At 45.1% G+C, this 19,296-nt stretch overlaps 2 protein-coding genes across 6 annotated transcripts in view; one reads left to right on the forward strand and one right to left on the reverse strand.

The window, feature by feature from the left end:
• Positions 1-2,172: 2,172 nt before the first annotated feature.
• Positions 2,173-4,810, reverse strand: POLE3 (DNA polymerase epsilon 3, accessory subunit). Its single transcript, XM_049627790.1, has 4 exons — positions 4,648-4,810; positions 4,460-4,545; positions 3,976-4,094; positions 2,173-3,710 (listed from the first exon to the last, which is right to left on the reverse strand). Exons 1-4 carry the CDS (start codon positions 4,711-4,713, stop codon positions 3,538-3,540), a joined length of 444 nt encoding a protein of 147 aa, XP_049483747.1. The 5' UTR covers positions 4,714-4,810; the 3' UTR covers positions 2,173-3,537.
• A 329-nt stretch (positions 4,811-5,139) lies between these two features.
• The window catches only part of CD4H9orf43 (chromosome D4 C9orf43 homolog), a 22,149-nt gene continuing 7,992 nt past the window's right edge, over positions 5,140-19,296 (forward strand). For 3 of the 5 annotated variants that reach the window (XM_049627760.1, XM_049627751.1, XM_049627741.1), the window contains exons 1-8: positions 5,140-5,539; positions 9,022-9,221; positions 9,322-9,472; positions 13,573-13,628; positions 14,512-14,614; positions 16,565-16,622; positions 17,385-17,554; positions 18,459-18,609. In XM_049627760.1, the coding sequence (XP_049483717.1) occupies positions 9,071-9,221; positions 9,322-9,472; positions 13,573-13,628; positions 14,512-14,614; positions 16,565-16,622; positions 17,385-17,554; positions 18,459-18,609 (840 nt within the window). In that variant the 5' untranslated portion in view covers positions 5,140-5,539; positions 9,022-9,070. The remainder of the gene's footprint in view (positions 5,540-9,021; positions 9,222-9,321; positions 9,473-13,572; positions 13,629-14,511; positions 14,615-16,564; positions 16,623-17,384; positions 17,555-18,458; positions 18,610-19,296) is intronic. The other 2 variants (XM_049627767.1, XM_049627777.1) reach the window with 2 other exon arrangements.

The raw sequence follows: 19,296 nt of genomic DNA on the forward strand, positions 1-19,296 counted from the left end.
TTTAGTAGGCATATTATACTTCAATAAAAAATAATAAAAAAAACCCCACAAACCCCTCAAAACCTACTATTGTGAGTACTTCCCAGGGAGGTACAAGGCATGGTGCTAAATGCTGTTAAGTGCTAGCAAGAGATTAGTGGTTGCTGGGGACTGGAGGGAGGGAAGCATGAGTGAATAACTGCTTAATAGGTGCAGGGTTTTATTTTGGGGTGATGAAAACGTTTTGGAGCTAGACAGAAGTGGTGGTTGCACAACACAGTGAGTGTGCTAAATGCCAGTGAATTGGTCATTTAAAAATGATTCATGTTATGTTCCGTGAGTCTCATCTCAACTGAAAGGTAAAATTGGTTCATTGAATGCAATGTAGTATTCTGGAATGGATCCTGGATCAAAAAAGGCCTTTAGTGGAAAAAGTGGTGAAATATGAATAGTTTGGTATTTGGTATTTTTCTGTTTTGACAAAGGTACCATGGTTATGTAAGATGTCAACATGAGGCAAAGTTGGGTGATGATCATATGGGAACTCTGCACTCTGCAACTTTTCTGAAAACTAAAATTGTTCTAAAATAAAAAGTTAATTAAAGAAAAAAAGAGAAATAGAAGGCCATGGACCACTAGAACAGGATCCTGGCTTTCATAAATTAGTGGTAAGATCTTAAGCAAGTCACTTCTCTCTGATGAGCCTCCATTTCCCATCAGCAAAAATAGAATTAGGCTGCAAAAGTAATTTTTAAACGATTTTTAAGTTTATTTTTGAGAGAGAGTGAGAACGAGCTGGGGATGGGGACAGAGAGGAAGAGAGAGGGTCCCAAGCAGTCTCCACACTCAACAGGTGCTCCACCTGGGGCTAGATAGGAACCTGAGTCAATATCAAGAGTCAGAGGCTTAACTGACCCAGTCACACAGGTACCCTGATTTTATTTTATTTTTTAAGTAATCTCTACACCCAATATGGGGCTTGAACTTACAACCCCAAGATCAAGAGTCACATGTGCCACTGACTGAGCCCGCTAGATGTCCCTGCAAATGCGATTTTACCTAGGTAAGGATGAAAACCTTCTCACCCTCCAAATCCAGATCAGAATCTCTAGGCATGAAGGGAGGTGGCTTACAAAAGATGAGATTTTTGCCTTAACCTAGTAAGCAACCTTCAAAATCCGGATACCCCTACAGGAATGATTAGGGTGTGCTTGGAAAAAACTGGTTGATAACCTCAGATTCCTCCCAGTTCTTTTAAGTAATCTCTACACCCAGCACGGGGCTTGAACTCACTACCCTGAGGTCAAGACTCACATATTCTACCCACTGAGTCCGCTAGGCCCCACTTCTGTAGTTTCAAGTCATAGTTCCCGCTCTCAGGAAACATGGCTTAGGTAGTCAAAATGTGCTAACTAAAACCATGTGCAAGGAGAGTTCTTTTGGGGATTCAATGACTGGAGACTTACACAATAAAGTAGAAATGGATTGGAATAGATGGTAAGGCAATCCCTCCTTAAGCAGGTTTTGTGTACCAGGTTTAAGTATGGATTTAACGGGACGCAGTGAGGGGCTGGAATACAGCTATGTTCCAGGAAGATCCACTTGGCAAGCAGAAGCTAGGGCAAGCAGAGATGAGGCAAAAAACTGAGCTCAAAGGAAGCCACAGGAGTCCAGATGGGACTTGAGAGTTTAGCTCAGTGGTGCTCATGGGAGTTAAGAAAGGATGTTTCTTTTGTGGAAAAGGAAAAACCACCAGATCTAGTGACTAACGGGGTTGTACCTTTATGAAATGTTATTTATAAATTCATGATTTAAAAAGTTCTGTACATTAGAGAATATAGCATTGTGGCTGAGATCACAAAGGTAATAGTTCTCCTTGATAGAGTTTCAGAGTTTATACTTGAAAGCATTTAGAACGGTGCCAGCCTCATAGTAGGGACTCCATAAATGTTGAGTCATTGAGCAACAAATGTTGAGTCATTGAGCAACTAATACCCATAGGTTGCCCAGCAGAGCCATGAAAACCTCTTGTTTTGGTCGAAGAGCAGCATCTGCTGGCCATCCAAGGTAACGCAGGATCCCGTGTTTACAAAGATCTGGGCGGGTCCACATGTCAAGAACTCTTTGAGGCAGGATCAGTGGGTCCTCCCCAAAAGCATACTATAAACAAGCAGGATGAAAGGGAGTCACCACTTTTAACAAGAATGTTCTTTATTTATACAAAGCATTATAATTTTCCTCAATAGTCTTCACTCAGTTGTCAACAAACTTTTGGCTGTATTCGTTTAACAAATTAACAGTGTCAAACTACATACACCTCACTACCTGTCAACCTCCAAGCGCTCAACTTAGAGACAAACAAAAAAGTGCTTGGGGCACCACATGTCAAGGGAAAAAAAAATAAGATCAACAGAGTTACTTTAGAAGCAGTTAAAGGGGTTGGCTTTTGGGGGTGGGGATTAGATTCCTGAGCACCATCAAATTTCTGCCCTTTAAGCAGGTTATCAAAGTTTCTGGGTTGGCAGATGTGAGAAAAGGAGGGAGAGAGAAAGTGGAATGGGGAACAGAAGAGAGGCAGAAGAGAGACAGGAAGGGAGAAGCACAGAGGGACCAAATGTGCATAGAAGAAAGTTTGGGACTTGTCAGGAATTGGAAGAATGAAAAAACTAAAGCCACAAGCTTGGGAAATGGACTACAAGAAGAGAAAGCCTGGAATTTTATACCTTCCAGGAGGTGACGATAAAGCGATACAGTGGCAGGCAGTGAGGTGCAACTAAGACTAAACCATCTGTGTTTTTTTCCCATTTTGTTTTTGTGGGGTTTTTCTGTTTGTTTTGGTAAGAGTAAGATATTGGCACACTTGCTTGACTAACTCCACTCTACACTGCTGTTTTAAAAGCTTATGAGGCCAGAGAGCAGCCACCCCGGCAGGCCAAATGCCTACCAGGCAATATAGAGGGGCTGCAAGCCAGTGGGTCTGTGGAAATCAAAATTCAATGTTACCTTGAAGTGAAGAGACAACAGATTTCATTATTCTCCTATAGTCTTTTAGTACTTTCCTAAAGCTAAACCATTCTAACCACTTGTAATAAGCTAGTATTGCCATATCCTGTACAGTCACAACCGGCTGACCATGCTCAAAGCCCCAATTTTTCCTGAGCTTTGACTGCCTCTGTGATCTGGAACACAGCAGGCAGCATGGAAGTTATTATTACTTTTTTTGGGGGGGGGGGGGTCAGAACGGAACTGGGGATCAAAAACTGCCTAACCACGTATGTAAGGAAACAGGAGAGATCAGATCGACTAATTACATTAGCCGCCCAGAATCCCTCTCGCCTAAAAGTCATTACCTTCAGACTGATTTAGCAACACAGGACCCTGCTACTCAGATGCTCTGACGGAAGCGCTGGTTTTGATGATGATTCAATCGTCAGTTTTTATTTTGATCTTCTCAGGCTCTTCTGGCTAAGACTACTCTGCCCAGCAGGGAAGAGCTTCTCACAAACGTACCACACGTCAGGGTGGTACTTTCCAGCGTGCCACAGTCTTCCCATCCCGTTAGTTGTCCACTTCCTCCTCCTCATTCGGCTCTTCTTCTTCCAGCCTGTCCTCGTCTTCATCGTTGTCCTCATCCCTGCTCTTGTCTTGCTCTTCCGAATCTGTTTTTTTGTCTTTGTCCTTCTTCTTTTGCTCTGAAGCTTCCTTCTTGCCTTTCTGCTCTCGCCTGTAGGCTGTAAGGAGGAAGGTGGGGGGTTAGGAGGCAGGGCTGAACCAGCAGACTGCAGCAGCTAACTCCACTGTATAACTGGAAAAGCTGGGGCAGAGAAGGAAAAATACAAATCAGATCTGAGGTGGTGCCAACGGAATGGATTCTGAGTCACGTCCAATACTTGTTTCCTGTTCTTACAGGGACCCAAGCGGAGAAGACTCAGGGCCAGGTGAGCAGGTGACACAGGATGAACATCTACTTGGCTGAACAAAGAAGAGGGTCATTACCTTCCAGAGCTTCTTTCAATGGGGTAACGAACCGCTGGAACTCCATCTCTTCCATGGCTGAGAGCACGTCACTGGCATTCAGTGTCTTGCGTTTCCCTTTCATCGCAAAGTTGTTGGCGCTGAAAAAAAAAAAAAAGACAAAAGGGTTTCAGGGGCTGTCAGACCCCCTCTTGCCGCCTATGGGGTGGGTGGAAAAGGGGCACCAGAGGTGGTACGGAAAAGCCTAGATCTCAGATGCAGGCATTTTTTTGTGACGTGGTTAAGTCCCTCCCTTCCCCGTACAAAAGGGTTAAAGCAAAGCAATTTTGTTGCTTTAGTTTGCTTCAGACCTTGCAACAACTGGATGAGGGCTGAACTCCCCCGCACGGGGCTAGGACACGATTACTGGGGTCTGGGACCCAGGCCGCGAACTCCGGGGGCCAGGTCTCTGCGACCCCCTTACGCCTCAGCCCAGCTAGGTTCTGGCTAGCTCAGCCTGCCTCACCAGGAAGTGGCGTACAGCACGAAGACGCTGGCGGCGCGGGAGATGGCGCTGCGGGCCTCCTTGGAGATGTTGACACCGTCCGGGAGCTGGAAAAAGAACGTGGGTGAATAAAGCTGCCGGCCCAGGACCTGCTTCCTCTGCTGCCCGCTCGTCCGGCCCTGGCCCATCCGCCCGCCGAAGCTGCTCACCGCCTCCTTGATGATCCTGGTGATGACGGCATTGGGCAGGTTTAGGTCCTCGGGCCTCTCCGCCATTGCCGCCACCGGCGCCCGCACCTCGGTCTCAAGCGTCTTCTTCAGGCCGCTACGGCGTCCGGACTTCCCGCGTCCCCGCAGTCTGACCCAAAGAGGCTTCCGTCCCGCCCCACGTTGCCCACACGGTGTCCCACAGTGCCCCGCGCGCCATAGCCTCCCTCCTCAGTCAGCCCCGCCTCCGCCTCCGCCTCGAGTCGTCCAAGGATCCGAACTTTCCACGCCGCTACGGTTTTGGCCCGCCCGGGCTTCCGTCCGACCCCACGGGGACTCCGTGTCCCTTCCCATGCTCGTTTCTCTGCTTCACAACGCCACCACGTCTGGAGCCTTCTCATCGGATCAAGTATGGCTCACTGGAGCTTCCGTCCCTTTCCCACAGTGCTCTGTGCCGCTGCCTGGCAACGGCGCTGCCTGGCGGCTAGAGTGGGAGACCGAGGCTAGGACCGAGCGGACGGGGCGGGGCTCCTCTTCCAACGGAAGGCGGGGCCTGGAGGGCGGGGCCCCGCCTCTTCCGCCCGGTCTCTTGAGGGGACCGGTTTTCGGAGTGCGCTACGGCGTCCCGACAGTTTGGCGTGGCTTTTGGTAGCGCGGCCTTCCGAGGCCAGACTTTCCCACTTCCCTTTTGCGGAACGAAGCGGGTATCTTTTTTCGATTCTACGGGACCTGATGTCCATCTTTAATCTTTTCACCCCTCCCAACTTTGTAATCGCATTAAGGATGTTTGTCGCCTAGAATTGTTGAACGCAGACTTCTTTGCCAGTACAGCCCTAACGCTGGCGACATAGAAATGGGCATGACTAGACCTCGGACCTCAGTTCGGGCTTGTCAGGTAACGAAAGGGCAGTAAGCAGCCGGTGTAAGAATAACGCGATAGTGCCTTCCATTCAAAACCAAGCCCTGTTAAAATTGTATTTATTTTTTAGTTCATTGAATTGAGGATCATACATCTTTCCCGGTCAAACACATTACCATGGTTTTGCAGTGGTTTCTAAGTTGTATCATTTTCATGTACGTAGAAACTGTCCTCGTTCCCACTGAGCACCAATGTTTTTTTTTTCCCTTGAAACATGTTCTCACGTCACCCTTAATGTTCCTGCTTTAAAAAAAAAATATATATATATATAAATATGTATATTAATATGTATATATATATATAAATTTATTTATTTATTTATTTATTTAGAGTAATCGCTACAGGCAACAACCTAGGGCTCAGGCTTAGGATGGGAGATCGAGAGTCGCATGTTCTACCGACTGAGCCAGCCAGGCATCCCAATTTTCCAGCTTTTGACAGAGACATGAGTGTGGAGATCTACTTCCTTATCATGAGAAAAACAAGAGCAACTGCAATGATAAAGGGCAATGGAAGTAGCATTGGTTAGAGATTATAGGGTTTGGTGGCTGACCTCTCCATCTGGATAGAACAATAGGTCTGGTTTAAAGCTACCAGGAGACGCTTGGCTCCATCCAATTGCTATCTAGTCAGAATTGGGACCACCGTCTTGTCAAGTATTTTGATCTTTAAGAGGAACCAGAAATCTGAACATTGTGGACTATTTCCATTTTAAAAAAATGGCTCAAAGTGCAGACCAGACAAAACAAGTCATGGGACAGGTGTGATCCCATGCCAATAGGTCACTATCTTTGGTCTAATTTATAGGCTTTTCAGAACAGGGACTTATTTTGAAATGCTATTTTTTTTTAATGTTTATTTTATTTTATTTTTTTATTAAAAAAAATTTTTTTTAACATTTATTTATTTTTGAGACAGAGAGAGACAGAGCATGAACGGGGGAGGAGCAGAGAGAGAGAGGGAGACACAGAATCCGAAACAGGCTCCAGGCTCTGAGCTGTCAGCACAGAGCCCGACGCGGGGCTCAGACTCACAGACCATGAGATCGTGACCTGAGCCGAAGTCGGAAGCTTAACCCACTGAGCTACCCAGGCGCCCCAGAACAGAGACTTATTTTGTTCATTACTGTTCTCTATGCCTGTAACAGGTCCCGTCACATATTTGGCAGTCAATAAATGCATTGAATAAAAAGAAGAAGAAATTGATACTGTCTTTGAAAAGTTATCAGGGATCACGTGGTAGTGATTGCCTAAAATATTTCCGGAGAGAGAAAGATGATACTACTCATCGAGCCCCTATTGTATATGATACATAAAAGTACATTTCCTTTAATGCTCTTCAATTCTACTTTGAGATTTCCCATCCCCTCTTTATATGAGGAAGCAAGCTGAGGGAGGTGAAGTCACTTGCCTAGGACCATACAACCAGTAAATGGAAAGCCAGAGGCCTCTGATGTGACTGCAAGCCTACTGTCTTGATGTTTGAGTAAACCCACTCATTTCTGGTGGGTATTTTCGTTGCCTGTTTGAGAATTGGAGCATCTTGAAAAATGAAGCACGTTTTCCAAAGGTTCAAGCCATCTAAAGGCATGTCAAGCACTTCTGTGACTGCCTTAGTTCTAATTTGATAAGGCTTTTTGGAGATGGTGGTATCTTCTCCCTAATGATTAATGAAGGGGAAAAGGAAAGGATGCTAATATTTAATTTTGAACTCTATGCTTTTTTCAAATTTATTTTTCTTAAATACAAAACAGCTCTAAATAAGGTGAGTTTAGTCAGCCTCGCTTCTTCCTTATAAGACCTTTTATTTTTTTATTTTTTAATATTTTTTTATTTTTGAGAGAAAGAGAGTGAGCAGGGTGGGGGCAGAGAGAGAGAGAGAGAGAGAGAGAGAGAGACAGGATCCGAAGCAGGCTCTTTGCTGACAGCAGAGAGCCCGATGTGGGGCTCGAACTCACAAACCGTGAGATCATGACCTGACCTCAAGCTGGATGCTAAACCTACTGAGCTACCCAGGTGCCCCACCAGATCTTTTCATATCCATTAACTAATTTTTATAATGACTCTGTGAAATAGGCTTATCCTCATTTTACAGATAAAGAACCTGAAGCTCAGATTGCTTAAGTGCCAAGTCACTCAGCTACTAAATGGCCAAGTAGGAGACGTGAAGTCAGTTGGCTCCAAAAACTCTAGCCCCCTCCATTTCATGCTGAGCAGTTTTCATACTTGCTTGTTAGCCAGGCTTCTTTTTATTTATTTTTTATTATTTTTTTTATTTTTTATTTTTTTTAACGTTTATTTATTTTTGAGACTGAGAGAGAGACAGAGCATGAACAGGGGAGGGGCAGAGAGAGAGGGAGACACAGAATCGGAAGCAGGCTCCAGGCTCTGAGCCATCAGCCCAGAGCCTGATGCGGGGCTCGAACTCACGGACCGCAAGATCGTGACCTGAGCCGAAGTCGGACGCCTAACCGACCGAGCCACCCAGGTGCCCCGCCAGGCTTCTTTTTAAAAAATGTTAATTCTAAAATACTTAACATGCAGAGTTATATTAGTTTCAGGTGTACAATATGGTGATTCAACAATTGTATACATTTCTCAGTGCTCATCACAATATACTCTTAGTCCCTTTTACCTATCTCACCCTTCCCCCACCCCCCACCTCCCTTCTGATAACCATCAGTTTGTTGTCTACAGTGAAGAGTCTCTTTTTTGGTTTGTGTCTTTTTTTTTCTTTGTCCGTTTGTTTTGTTTCTTAAATTGCATATATAAGTGAAATTAGATGGTATTTATCTTTGACTTTTTCAGCTCTCTTATCATTATAGTCTCTAGATCCATCCATGTTGTTACAAATGGCAAGATTTCATTCATTTTTAAAAAATGTGGGGAGCAAGTGGGGGAAGGGCAGAGAGAGAAGGAGCAAGAGAATCCTAAGCAGGCTTTGTGTTGTCAGTGCAGAGCCTGATGCAGGGCTCGAACTCAGGAACCGTGAGATCATGACTTGAGCTGAAATCAAGAGTCGGATGTGTAACTGACTGAGCCACCCAGGTGCCCCTTATTCTTTTTAATGGCTAAGTTGCTTGTTACCTAATTTTTAAAAAATATTTATTCATTTTTGAGAGAGAGAGAGAGAGAGACAGAGTGCAAGCAGGGGAGGGGCAGAGAGAGAGAGGGAGACACAGAATCTAAAGCAGGCTCCAGGCTTTGAGCTGTCAGCACAGAGCCTGATGTGGGGCTTGAACTCATAAGCTGTGAGATCATGACCTGAGCCCAAGTTGGATGCTTGACCAACTGAGCCACCTAGATGCCCCACTTGTTACCCAATTCTTAATTATCCTATGACCATCACTTATGTATATGGGTTCAATAGAAATATTTTATGCTTTGAGTCCAAATTAAGATCTGGATGTCACGGCTAATGTATAATATGCTCTAATTATGTGGTTGTTGTTACTCTAGAGGGCTGGAAAGCTGTGCGATTGGCTTTTGTCCTAAACCAGTTGTAGCTATGGACTTGCCAGATGAGAGCCAGTGGGATGAAACCACCTGCAAGTTGGCTGTTTGTCAGCATCCACAGTGCTGGGCAACGATCCGCCGGGTTGAGAGGGGCCACCCTCGAATCCTGGGCCCTCCCTGCAAAACAGCTCTGAATAATGAAGGTGAATTTAGTCAGCCCTGCTTCTTCCTGGTAAGATCTTTGAACTATTTTCGCTTGGCTCCCTTTTGACATTTTACATGTTTTCTTGTCTTTTTTCTTAGATGAATCCCCAGTGCTCACCATTGTAAACATCTCAGATTCCTGCTTCCGGGCCAAGAGACTTGCTCATGGTCATTTATCAGGATTTACCTTCACCAAAGCTCCCTCTTTATTGTGTCAAGGTTCAAAGTTTGACTCCAAATTTCAAGGCAGGTAAATTATCATGGAGTCTTCCCTTATGGGCCTCCTATCTCAAAATTCTGAGTGACTTCCTTGATCCATAGACTCTGAGAAAGCTAAATTAAAAATAAAACACCAGTTCAGGGCGTCTGGGTGGCTCCAGGCTCATAGCCTGGAGCTTGCTGCGTATTCTGTGTCTCCCTCTCTCTCTCTCTCTGCCCCTCTCCAGCTCGGGTGGTCTCTCTCTCTCTCTCTCTCTCAAAAATAAATAAATTAACTTAAAAATAAAAAGGCCACTAGTTCAGTTAGAGAAATGGTGAATAGGCAGTGGGAAACAAAAGGAAAGCTTTATTTTTATTGTAGGACTTGGTTAAAATAGGGTTATATTAGTTTGCTAGGGTCACTGTAACAAAATACCCTAGGCTATGTGGCTTAAACAACACAAATATATTTTTTCACAGTCGAGAGGCTAGAAGTCCGAGAATAAGGTGTTGGTAGAGTTGTTTTCTTCTGAACCCTTTCTCCTTGGCTTGTAGGTGGCCTATGTCTTTTTTTTTTTATTAAAAAAATTTTTTTTTAATATTTATTTTTGAGAGAGAGACAGAGCATGAGGGGGAGAGGGGAAGAGAGAGAGAGGGAGACAGAGAATCTGAAGCAGGCTTCAGGCTCTGAGCTGTCAGCACAGAGCCCGACGCAGGGCTCAAACTCACAAACTGCGAGACCATGACCTGAGCTGAAGTCAGACACCTAACCGGCTGAGCCACCCAGGTGCCCCTAGGTAGCCTATGTCTTAACATGATCTTTCTTCTGTGTGTCTTTGTCCCAATATCTTTTTCTTCTTTGTTAATTAAGTGCTTAATTTTAACTCCAATATAGTTAATATTATTATTATGTTAGTTTCAAGTGTACAATATACTGATTCAACAATTCTGTGCATTACTCAGTGCTCATCATGATAAGTGTACTCTTAATCCCCTACCTCCTTTTCTTAATAAGAGCACCAGTCATTGGATTAGGGCCTGTAGACAGGCCTAATATGACCTCACTTTGCCTTAATTACTTCCTTAAAGTCCCTCTCTCCAAATACTGAGGGACTTAAATTCTGGGGTACTGAGGGTCAGGATTCAACGTAAGAATTTGTGGGCACAATTCAGGCCACCACGGGGAGCACCTCATCAGCCTCTGCAGGTCATCAGAAAACTGTGTCCACACATACTCTCTCTCTTGTCTTTTATTTTTAGGTATGAAACTATTTGTAAGCTCTTGAAGGCAGAAACAATGGTTTCCTTTTGAATCGCCCACAGAATCTAGGCTCCCAGTTAGTGCTTGCTGATAGGGGAAGCGAAGGGACAGACGTCTGTGGAGAGCTTAAGACTTGTTAAATTCGAAACGTTATGGCCTGGAGTCAAGGCACTCCTGGCAGTCCTTGTACCGGTTCGTTTTCTCCTGTTTGATGTAAGCAACCTTTGGTGGCTTCTGGTGGGCCAAATGCCGTATGGGAAAGGGTAGGACTACTTTCTGGTTCTCTAGGACTTGAACCTCGGGAAGAAGATGGCTTCTCCCAGCCAGGGCCTATGGAGGCAAAGGCCATGACGTCACTCATGTCATCACTCATTGAATTCACAAATGTATCTTAGTGGGGGCCACTTTGCTGGGCTCTGGGGATTCAGTGGTAAACAAGATTCAGTATTTTTTTAAGTCTTTTATTTTTGAAAGGGGGAGGAGGGGCAGAGAGAGAGGGACAGAGGATCTGAAGCAGGCTCTGTGCTGACACCAGTGAGCTGATGCAGGGCTGGAATTCATGAACCGCGAGATCATGACCTGAGCCGAAGCTGGACGCTCAACTGACGGAGCCACCCAAGCCCCCCAGCAAGATACAGTCTTTACCCCCAAAGGGCTTTCAGCCCAGCCGGGGAGGCGGAGAACCGTTCCGTGTGCCGAGAGTGCCGAGAGCAGCACCCCTGGGTGCGTGGAAGCACACAGGAAGGGTTCCTCAGGGCACCGTCTTCTGTGCAGGTGGTACCTGTGCCTACGCCTGAAATTTGGACAGTCTGGTGAAATGGGGCGTTGCAGGTGGGAGGTGGATGTGAAGAGTGTTCTGGACTACAGAAATAGCATATCCAAAGGCCAGGAGGCAAGAGGAAGTTCTTTAGGTATGAGGAAAAGGGTCCATCGTGTATGCAACATAGAGCAGGAATGGGAGGGTGGGCAGAGGTGAGGCTAGGGAGCTGGAGAACAAACAGCGGCCAGCATCACATAGATTAGGCTCAGGAGTTGGGTCTTTATCTTATACTTCCTTGGAATATTTATTCGTTCGTACACTTAATGTGTTTTAACAAATAAATATAGTGCAAGTGATATGAAAACGTAAGGGGACAGTATGTTTTTGTGGTAAATATGCATTACATTAAATTTACCATTTTAATTGTTTTTAAGTGTACAGTTCAGCAGCATTAAGTTCATTCACAGTGTTGTGCAACCATCACTACAATCCATTTCTAGAACTTTTTTTTTTTTTAATTTATATCCAAATTAGCATATAGTGCAACAATGATTTCAGGAGTAGATTCCTTAGTGCCCCTTACCCATTTATCCCATCCCCCCTCCACAACCCCTCCAGTAACCCTCAGTTTGTTCTCCATATTTAAGAGTCTCATATTTTGTCCCCCTCCCTGTTTCTATATTATTTTTGTTTCCCTTCCCTTATGTTCATCTGTTTTGTCTTTTTTTTTAATCTTTTAAAAAAAATTTTTTTTAACGTTTATTTTTGAGACAGAGAGAGACAGAGCATGAATGGGGGAGGGTCAGAGAGAGAGAGAGACACAGAATCCGAAACAGGCTCCAGGCTCTGAGCTGTCAGCACAGAGCCCGATGCGGGGCTCGAACTCACGGACCGCAAGGTCATGATCTGAGCCGAAGTCGGACACTCAACCGACTAAGCCACCCAGGCGCCCCTGTGCTGTCTCTTAAAGTCCTCACATGAGTGAAGTCATATGATTTTTGTCTTTCTCTGACTGACTAATTTCACTTAGCATAATACCCTCCAGTTCTGTCCACGTAGTTGCAAATGGCAAGATTTCATTCTTTTTGGTTGCCAGAATACTCTATTATATATGTACATACCACATCTTCTTTATCCATTCATCCATCGATGGACATTTGGGCTCTTTCCCTACTCTGGCTATTGTTGCTAGTGCTGCTATAAACATGGGGGTGCATGTGTCCCTTTGAAACAGCACACCTCTATCCCGTGGATAAATGCCTAGTAGTGCAAATGCTGGGTCGTAGGGTAGTTCTGTTTTTAGTTTTTTGAGGAACCTCCATACTGTTTTCCAGAGTGGCTGCTCCAGTCTGCATTTCTACCAGCAATGCAAAAGAGATTCTCTTTCTCCACATCCTCGCCAACATCTGTTGTTGCCTGAGTTGTTAATGTGAGCTATTCTGACAGGTGTAAGGTGGTATCTCATTGTGGTTTTGATTTGTATTTCCCTGATGCTGTGTAGAATTTTTTTTATCATCTCAAACGTGAACTCCGTACCCATTAAACAGCAACTCCCCACTCCCTCCTCCCTCTAGCTCCTGTTAATGTCTATTCTACTTTCTGTCTGTATGAATTCGCCTACTCTAGCTACCTTATATAAGTGGAATCATACGATATTTGTCCTTTTGCATCTAATTTATTTCACTTAGCATAATGGCTTCAAGATTCATCTGTGTTGGAGCGTGTGTCAGAATTGCATTCCTTATTGAGGCTGAAAAACATTCCATCGTACAGAAATACCACATTTTGCTTATTTAATATGCTTTGAACGTTTACATCAAAGGTACTCAGTCAACTTTTATTGATGGCGACATAGCTCTCTGTGGCTGGAAAGAGGGAGGCATAGGCTCTGAATTCAGTTTGATGCAACAAACAGTTGTGAAGTGTTTGCGGTGTGCAGTGTCTGGGAGCTGTTCTAGAACAAAGAAGCAAGCACAACTTAAGGGAATGGGGAGACCATACATTCACTCAGTGAGTACTAAGCCCTGAGATGTTCTGTGGATGAGCACAAGGCTTTTCCTCATAGCACCGACTGTCGTCCCAGTAAGTTGTTCGTGTCTCTGTGTCATGTTTGGAAACTCTTATTTTTTAGGCCTCGGAAGGATCTACCTGACAAAGATTTCACCCACTATACTGACAGGTCTCCTAAGATAAATCATAGAATTAAAAAGGTACTCCCTCAGCATTTTCTGTTTACTAGTGGGGATAAAATACTTGTCGTTATTTAACATTGAGGATGACTAGAATCTGAATGATGACAGTGATAACTAACTAATATTGGGCCCTTAGTATATGCTAGGCTCTGTGCTAATGCCTTTCTTTACATACTATACTGTTTCCAGAAATCCCAGACACAAGTGGGATTGATCTGTGGCTGTTTGGCATAGGTAAGACTTTTCCTGTCTGTGTCCTACACAGAGCATGTTCAGCTACAAAGTAAACCCTGGCATCTCATAGTGCGGGGAAATTAAAATGCTGGAATGTCACACCCAAAATGGCCTTTAGGTCATCTACTCTGATAACTGTCAAACTTTTTTAACTATGACCTCCAGTAAGAAATACGTTTTGCAACAGAATAGCATAAAACGACCCTTACCCTAAGTATGAGTGATGTTCTTTGATAGTTTCTGTCCTATTCTATTTTATTCTCTTTTTAAAATTTATTTATTTTGAGAGAGAGGGAGAGCACAAGCACATGCACCTGAGTGTGAGGAGAGGAGAGGCAGAGAGAGAGGGAGAGAGAGAATCCCAAGCAGGTTCTGCGCTGTCAGTGCTCAGGGAATGCTACCCTAATGTCACAGGGAGCGGGGGGACTCTTCGCTTAAACATGCTCACTCGTGTAGAGTACCCATTCCGGTGTCTGGTTTCGTGAGGCAGCGTTATAAAGACGATTTAGGGGTGAGAAATGTCTTTTTGTCATCTGCACCACCATCCCCTTTAGGTTAGCCTGATAATTCGGTTCTTAAGCCAGTTCCGAATGCGTCAGGAGCTGCTACCTTCAAGCCATATGTAGGCTTCACGTGTTTCTCTTAGCTTTCAGTGCTGGATCTGAATGAGACACGACTTCCCAGCTCTCAAGATGTTAGAAATATGGTTGTCGTCTGGATCCCAGAACAACCAGAGAAGCGTGCAAGGTGAGTGTTGTGTCTAGAACGTGGGGGCCTTCAACTCTTGTGTTCTGCAAGTCCCCCCCCGCCACCCCTCACTGCCCTGTGCGGGCCTCATTTACATGATCTCCTTTTTAGCCACCTCAGTGCAAGTATCAGGAGGCCACGTAGAGAAGAAGGTCATGGTCTCTTGTATTTGCTTCTTGCTCCACTGGGGTTCTATTTAATGCGCTTTGTGCTTCATGTGGGGGTGCTTCTCTACATCAAATCATGGCCGTAAATAGCATGCAACATAGAGCCCAGTGTGTTTGTGGGGGTCTAAGAAACAGATGCTTCCTGACTATCAGTTTTTCTTATTAGTCGTCCCCAGCTAGTGGAAACGTTTTCAGTGAAGCATGTGAATGTTGGTCTCAGCCCCAAGGCCCGGCTCTGTGGCACAAAGTGGATAGCGGGTAGAACCTATGTGCAAAGCAGAAGGATCATTTGGTGAAGGCCCAAAGGCTTGGCAATGCCGATAACATTGAAAGGCAGTGTTTGGGTTTTCTTTCATGAGTGCTGAGGCTTTCGGATTCTTAAGTGACTGTTTAGATGTGGTGTGACTTAAGAATCTTATTTCATTTTATTACTTTTCTTTTTTTTTTTTTAACATCAGATGGGTACTATGCTGAGGTTGTAACAAATTTTGAGGGAAGCACCTGATTCTCTTTCCTTTTTTTTTTAAGTTTATTTATTAATTTTTTTAATGTTTATTTTATTATCTTTGAGAGAGAGAGAGAGAGAGACAGAGCGTGAACAGAGAGAGAGAGAGAATCCTAAGTAGGCTCTGTACTCACAGTGCAGACGCGGGGCTGGAACTGACAGACTGACGCGAGGCTGGAATTCATGAACTGTGAGATCATGACTGAGCTGAAATCAAGAGTCAGATGCTTAATCAATTGAGCTACCCAAGAGCCCCTCATTGTTTTGTTTTTTTTTTTTTTTTTTTTTAATGATCCTATCAGAGGGGCGCTTGGGTGGCTCAGTCAGTTAAGTGTCTGACTTCAGCTCAGGTCATGATCTCACAGTCCGTGAGTTCGAGCCCCGCGTCGGGCTCTGTGCTGACAGCTCAGAGCCTGGAGCCTGCTTCGGATTCTGTGTCTCCCCCTCTCTCTGCCCCTCCCCTGCTCATGCTGTGTCTCTCTGTCTCAAAAATAAATAAAAACATTAAAAAAAATTTAGAAAAAAGTTCCTGTCAGTGATTCTGCATATATGCATTTGTGTGTGTGGGTATGTGAGTGTGTGAGTGTGTGTGTGTGTGTGTGTGTGTGTGTGTGATGTAAACAAAAAGCCCCTAAGGGTTTATTTCCTTTTATGTAAAAAAAAAAAAAAAAAAAGCCCAGTTGTGGGTGGGCCAGGGCTGGTATGTCAACTCCATGAGGTAATCAGAAACCAGAGCTCCTTTTGGCTCTCTGGTCATCATCCTTAGCCCATGGGTTTCATTTTCTCAAGGTGTTTCATGGGGGCTTTTAAGGTCTAAGTTGACTGCTAGAGCTCCAGCCATCATATCCATGTTCCAGGCAAGGAGGAGGAAGATGACAGTATAAAAAAATACTTGAGTATCTCCTCTATGGTGAGCAGTGAGAATTCAGTGAAAAACCAAATTGACTTTGGTCCTTGACCTCCTACAGTCTTAGGGTGGTGGTGGGGGATTCAGACCTTACACACATCACCACACCTAAGTGTATAATTACTCATTTAGATTAATGCTATGAAATCAAATAACGGGACCATATGAGAGAATGGTAGGGAACCTAATTTAGATGTAAGGTTAGGTCTTGATTTTAGCAGCTTCTGGGTAGTTGGTCCCTTTGGACTTCTAGCCAGCCATCTTTGAGTACTGAATAGAGGATGGAAATCTTCATGGTCACCATTCACAAATACCCGTGGTGCTTCTGTTTAAGACGGCTGGGAATAAGTTGTGGTTTTTCTTGTTTCAAGACCAGCTGAGAAGAAGTGCATTGTCTCCAGCCAGGATGGCAGAATGAACTGTGTAGCTGTAAGTTTGAGGTTTTGGTCAAACCTTTATGATATTACTCTGTACAGAGTTTTGGTTATTTTATTTCATTTTTCCTTTCATCTACATTCCCCCTTTCTCCGTTCTTTTTAAATGAACAGAATCTGCAAAAGAAAACCCCTCTTAAGGAATAATTACCAAAGCATTTTCTATTCTGAGACTCTCTTCTCTACCTCCTCCCTGTAGGAGGGTGAAGAGTATCTTGAAGAGAAGTTAGGAGGAAGTGTTGGGTATTCAGGGGGAATTTTTGGCCGATTAAAGACAAATCCCCAGTGTGACAAAAAGAGAACTTCAGTGGACTAGGGGTTATAATGGACTTGAGTTTCTCATTCTCACGCCACCCCTTATGAGTAATTGTAACCCTGAGTAAGTCACAGAGCGGGAAGATTCCTCTATCTGGGAGAGTATCTCTTGCTCCTTGTTGTTCACTGCTGAATCCCCAGCCCCAGCCCCGTGCCTGGCACATCACTGGCCAACAAATACTTGTTCAGTTTTCTCAGTGAATGAATTAATAACCTTTTGGGAAAACGAAACAACTAGTCCCTGTATGATCTGAATTCAGCAATAGGATGGGGAGCCAGGGAGCGAAAATGTGGTGGCCCTCACAGTGCAGAGGAGGGTGCTGCTGGAGTGGGTCTGGAGACCAGGGGTTTGGCTTGCCAGGGTTGTGTCTGGGAGGCTGGGATGTTCATGGGAAGGAGTGGCTCTGAAAGGAGCGCTTTGTCTTCGCTGTTGCTTTTCTAGAAAGACCATTTTCTCTATAGAAAGCAGAAAACAGAAACGCAGCTGGGACCTCCAGGGATGAATGTGCCTCCCCCCTTGCCAGTACACAGTTTTGAGCAACTAACTTCAGAGTCCATACCTTTCCGGAACCAATTTGACTTGGAACCATTACCTCAGGATCTGTTGAAGAAGTGAGTGTCCTGTGAGCCTGTGGTAGAGCCTGAGCACCTGCTCTTCTCTGAAGCAGAGAAGGGGCTAGTAGCCTGCTTATTCTGAGTAGGGACAAAACTGTCCCCTTACTTGTGCAGTGAGTTCTTAGACTTACCAGTGTGCCACCATTTACCAAGTACTTACACTTGCCAGGCCCTGTGCTAAATAAATAAGCACATTATGTATATTCTCTCACTTGAACCTCCACGAGAACTGTTACTCTCTTCTGACTTAAAAAAACTTTTTTTAATGTTTATTTACTTTTGAGAGAGACAGAGTGTGAGTGGGGGAGGGGCAGAGAAAGAGGGGGAGACAAAATCTGAATCAAGCTCCAGGCCCTGAGCTGTCAGCACAGAGCCCGATGTGGGGCTTGAACTCACAAACTGTGAGATCGTGACCTGAGCCGAAGTTGGACGCGTAACCGATTGAGCCCCCCAGACGCCCCCCCCCTTTTGTGTTTAAAGTAAGCTCTATGCCCAATATGGGGCTTGAACTCATGACCCGTAGATCAAGAGTTGCCTGCTCCGTGGACTGAGCCAGCCAGTCACCCCCCACTCTCTTCTTTCTATAGATGAGTTATGGGTAAGTGGGAGGCAGAAGGGAAATGTGGTTTGGAGTGAGACAACCTTTGGATTTTGCCTTGAAACTTCCTGGTTTTGTGCATTGTGGTAATTTAACTCGCATCTTACATTTCATTCCCTTATTTGCAAAATGGGGGTAAGAATGCCTGTCCTCAGGGAGCTGAAAACACCTGTTGGTACAGGTCTTTTCAGGCCCAAAGTGGAAAATGTATTCAGATTTGTAGCCCTTTTCATCTCTTTTTCCTCAGCCACACTCTCCAGGAAGAACTGTCGCTGACTGTCTGGCTGTCTCTGTCCCCTTCAGCCTTTTGCCTGATGAAGGGAAAACCAGGCCTTCTCTGGAGATGAAGACGCAATTGGCCATGATGAAGAAGAAACTTGCCCTGGAGAAGAGCCGACCTGACAGTGCCATTTCTGCAAAGATGTTTTTTTCTGTGCACCGCCTCGCCCTGCAGGTAAGAGCCAGGGGGCCTCGGAGAGGGATGTCTAGATGCAAATCCCAACTCATTACTTTCCAAGGCTGGAGGAGGCGACTTTCTATTCTTTCTCTCTATCCTTCCATGCTGGACCCAAGCCCCATAGAAGGGCTGGGCTGTATGTAGTGAAAGCAAATGTATGGAGAGGGGCTTGAGGACAGCAACATTCTCTGTGTCTTCTGCACTTCCGCACCGTTTCCTCTCTCCATAGCTCCTGGTATGATGTTGCCTGCACTGGGTTCTCAAAAAGTGCTCGTTGGCTAGATGGGTACCTGCATTTGAGGGATACATTTTGGGAAAAGGAAAGAACTTCAGTAGAGCTTCTCTTCTTCTTCCTTTTCCCCTTCCCCTTCCTCTCCTCCCGCCCCTCCTCCTTCCCCTCTTCCTTCTGCTCCTCCTTCCCCCTTCTCCTCCTTCTCCTCCTTCTCCATCTCCTCCTTCCCCTCCTCTTTCCCCTCCTCCTCCTCCCCTTTTTCTCCTCTTTCTCCTCCTCCCCCTTCTCCTCCTCCTCCTCCCCCTTCTCCTCCTCCTCCTCCCCCTTCTCCTCCTCCTTCTCCTCCTTTTCCTCCTTCTCCTTCTTCTCCTTCTCTTCTTCCCCCTTCTTCTCTTCTTCCCCCTTCTTCTCTTTCTCCTCCTCCTTCTCCTCCTCCTTCTCCTCCTCCTTCT

The sequence above is a fragment of the Panthera uncia genome, chromosome D4 (genome assembly GCF_023721935.1).
Source record: "Panthera uncia isolate 11264 chromosome D4, Puncia_PCG_1.0, whole genome shotgun sequence".
NCBI classification, from domain to species: Eukaryota; Metazoa; Chordata; class Mammalia; order Carnivora; family Felidae; genus Panthera; species Panthera uncia.

Coding starts and splice junctions, on each gene's coding strand:
- POLE3 (XM_049627790.1), bottom strand. CDS start 4,713: ATGGCGGAGAGGCCCGAGGACCTAAACCTGCCCAATGCCGTCATCACC. Junction 4,546..4,647: donor CCAGGATCATCAAGGAGGCG/GTGAGCAGCTTC, acceptor TTCTTTTTCCAG/CTCCCGGACGGTGTCAACAT. Junction 3,711..3,975: donor ATTGAAAGAAGCTCTGGAAG/GTAATGACCCTC, acceptor TCCTCCTTACAG/CCTACAGGCGAGAGCAGAAA.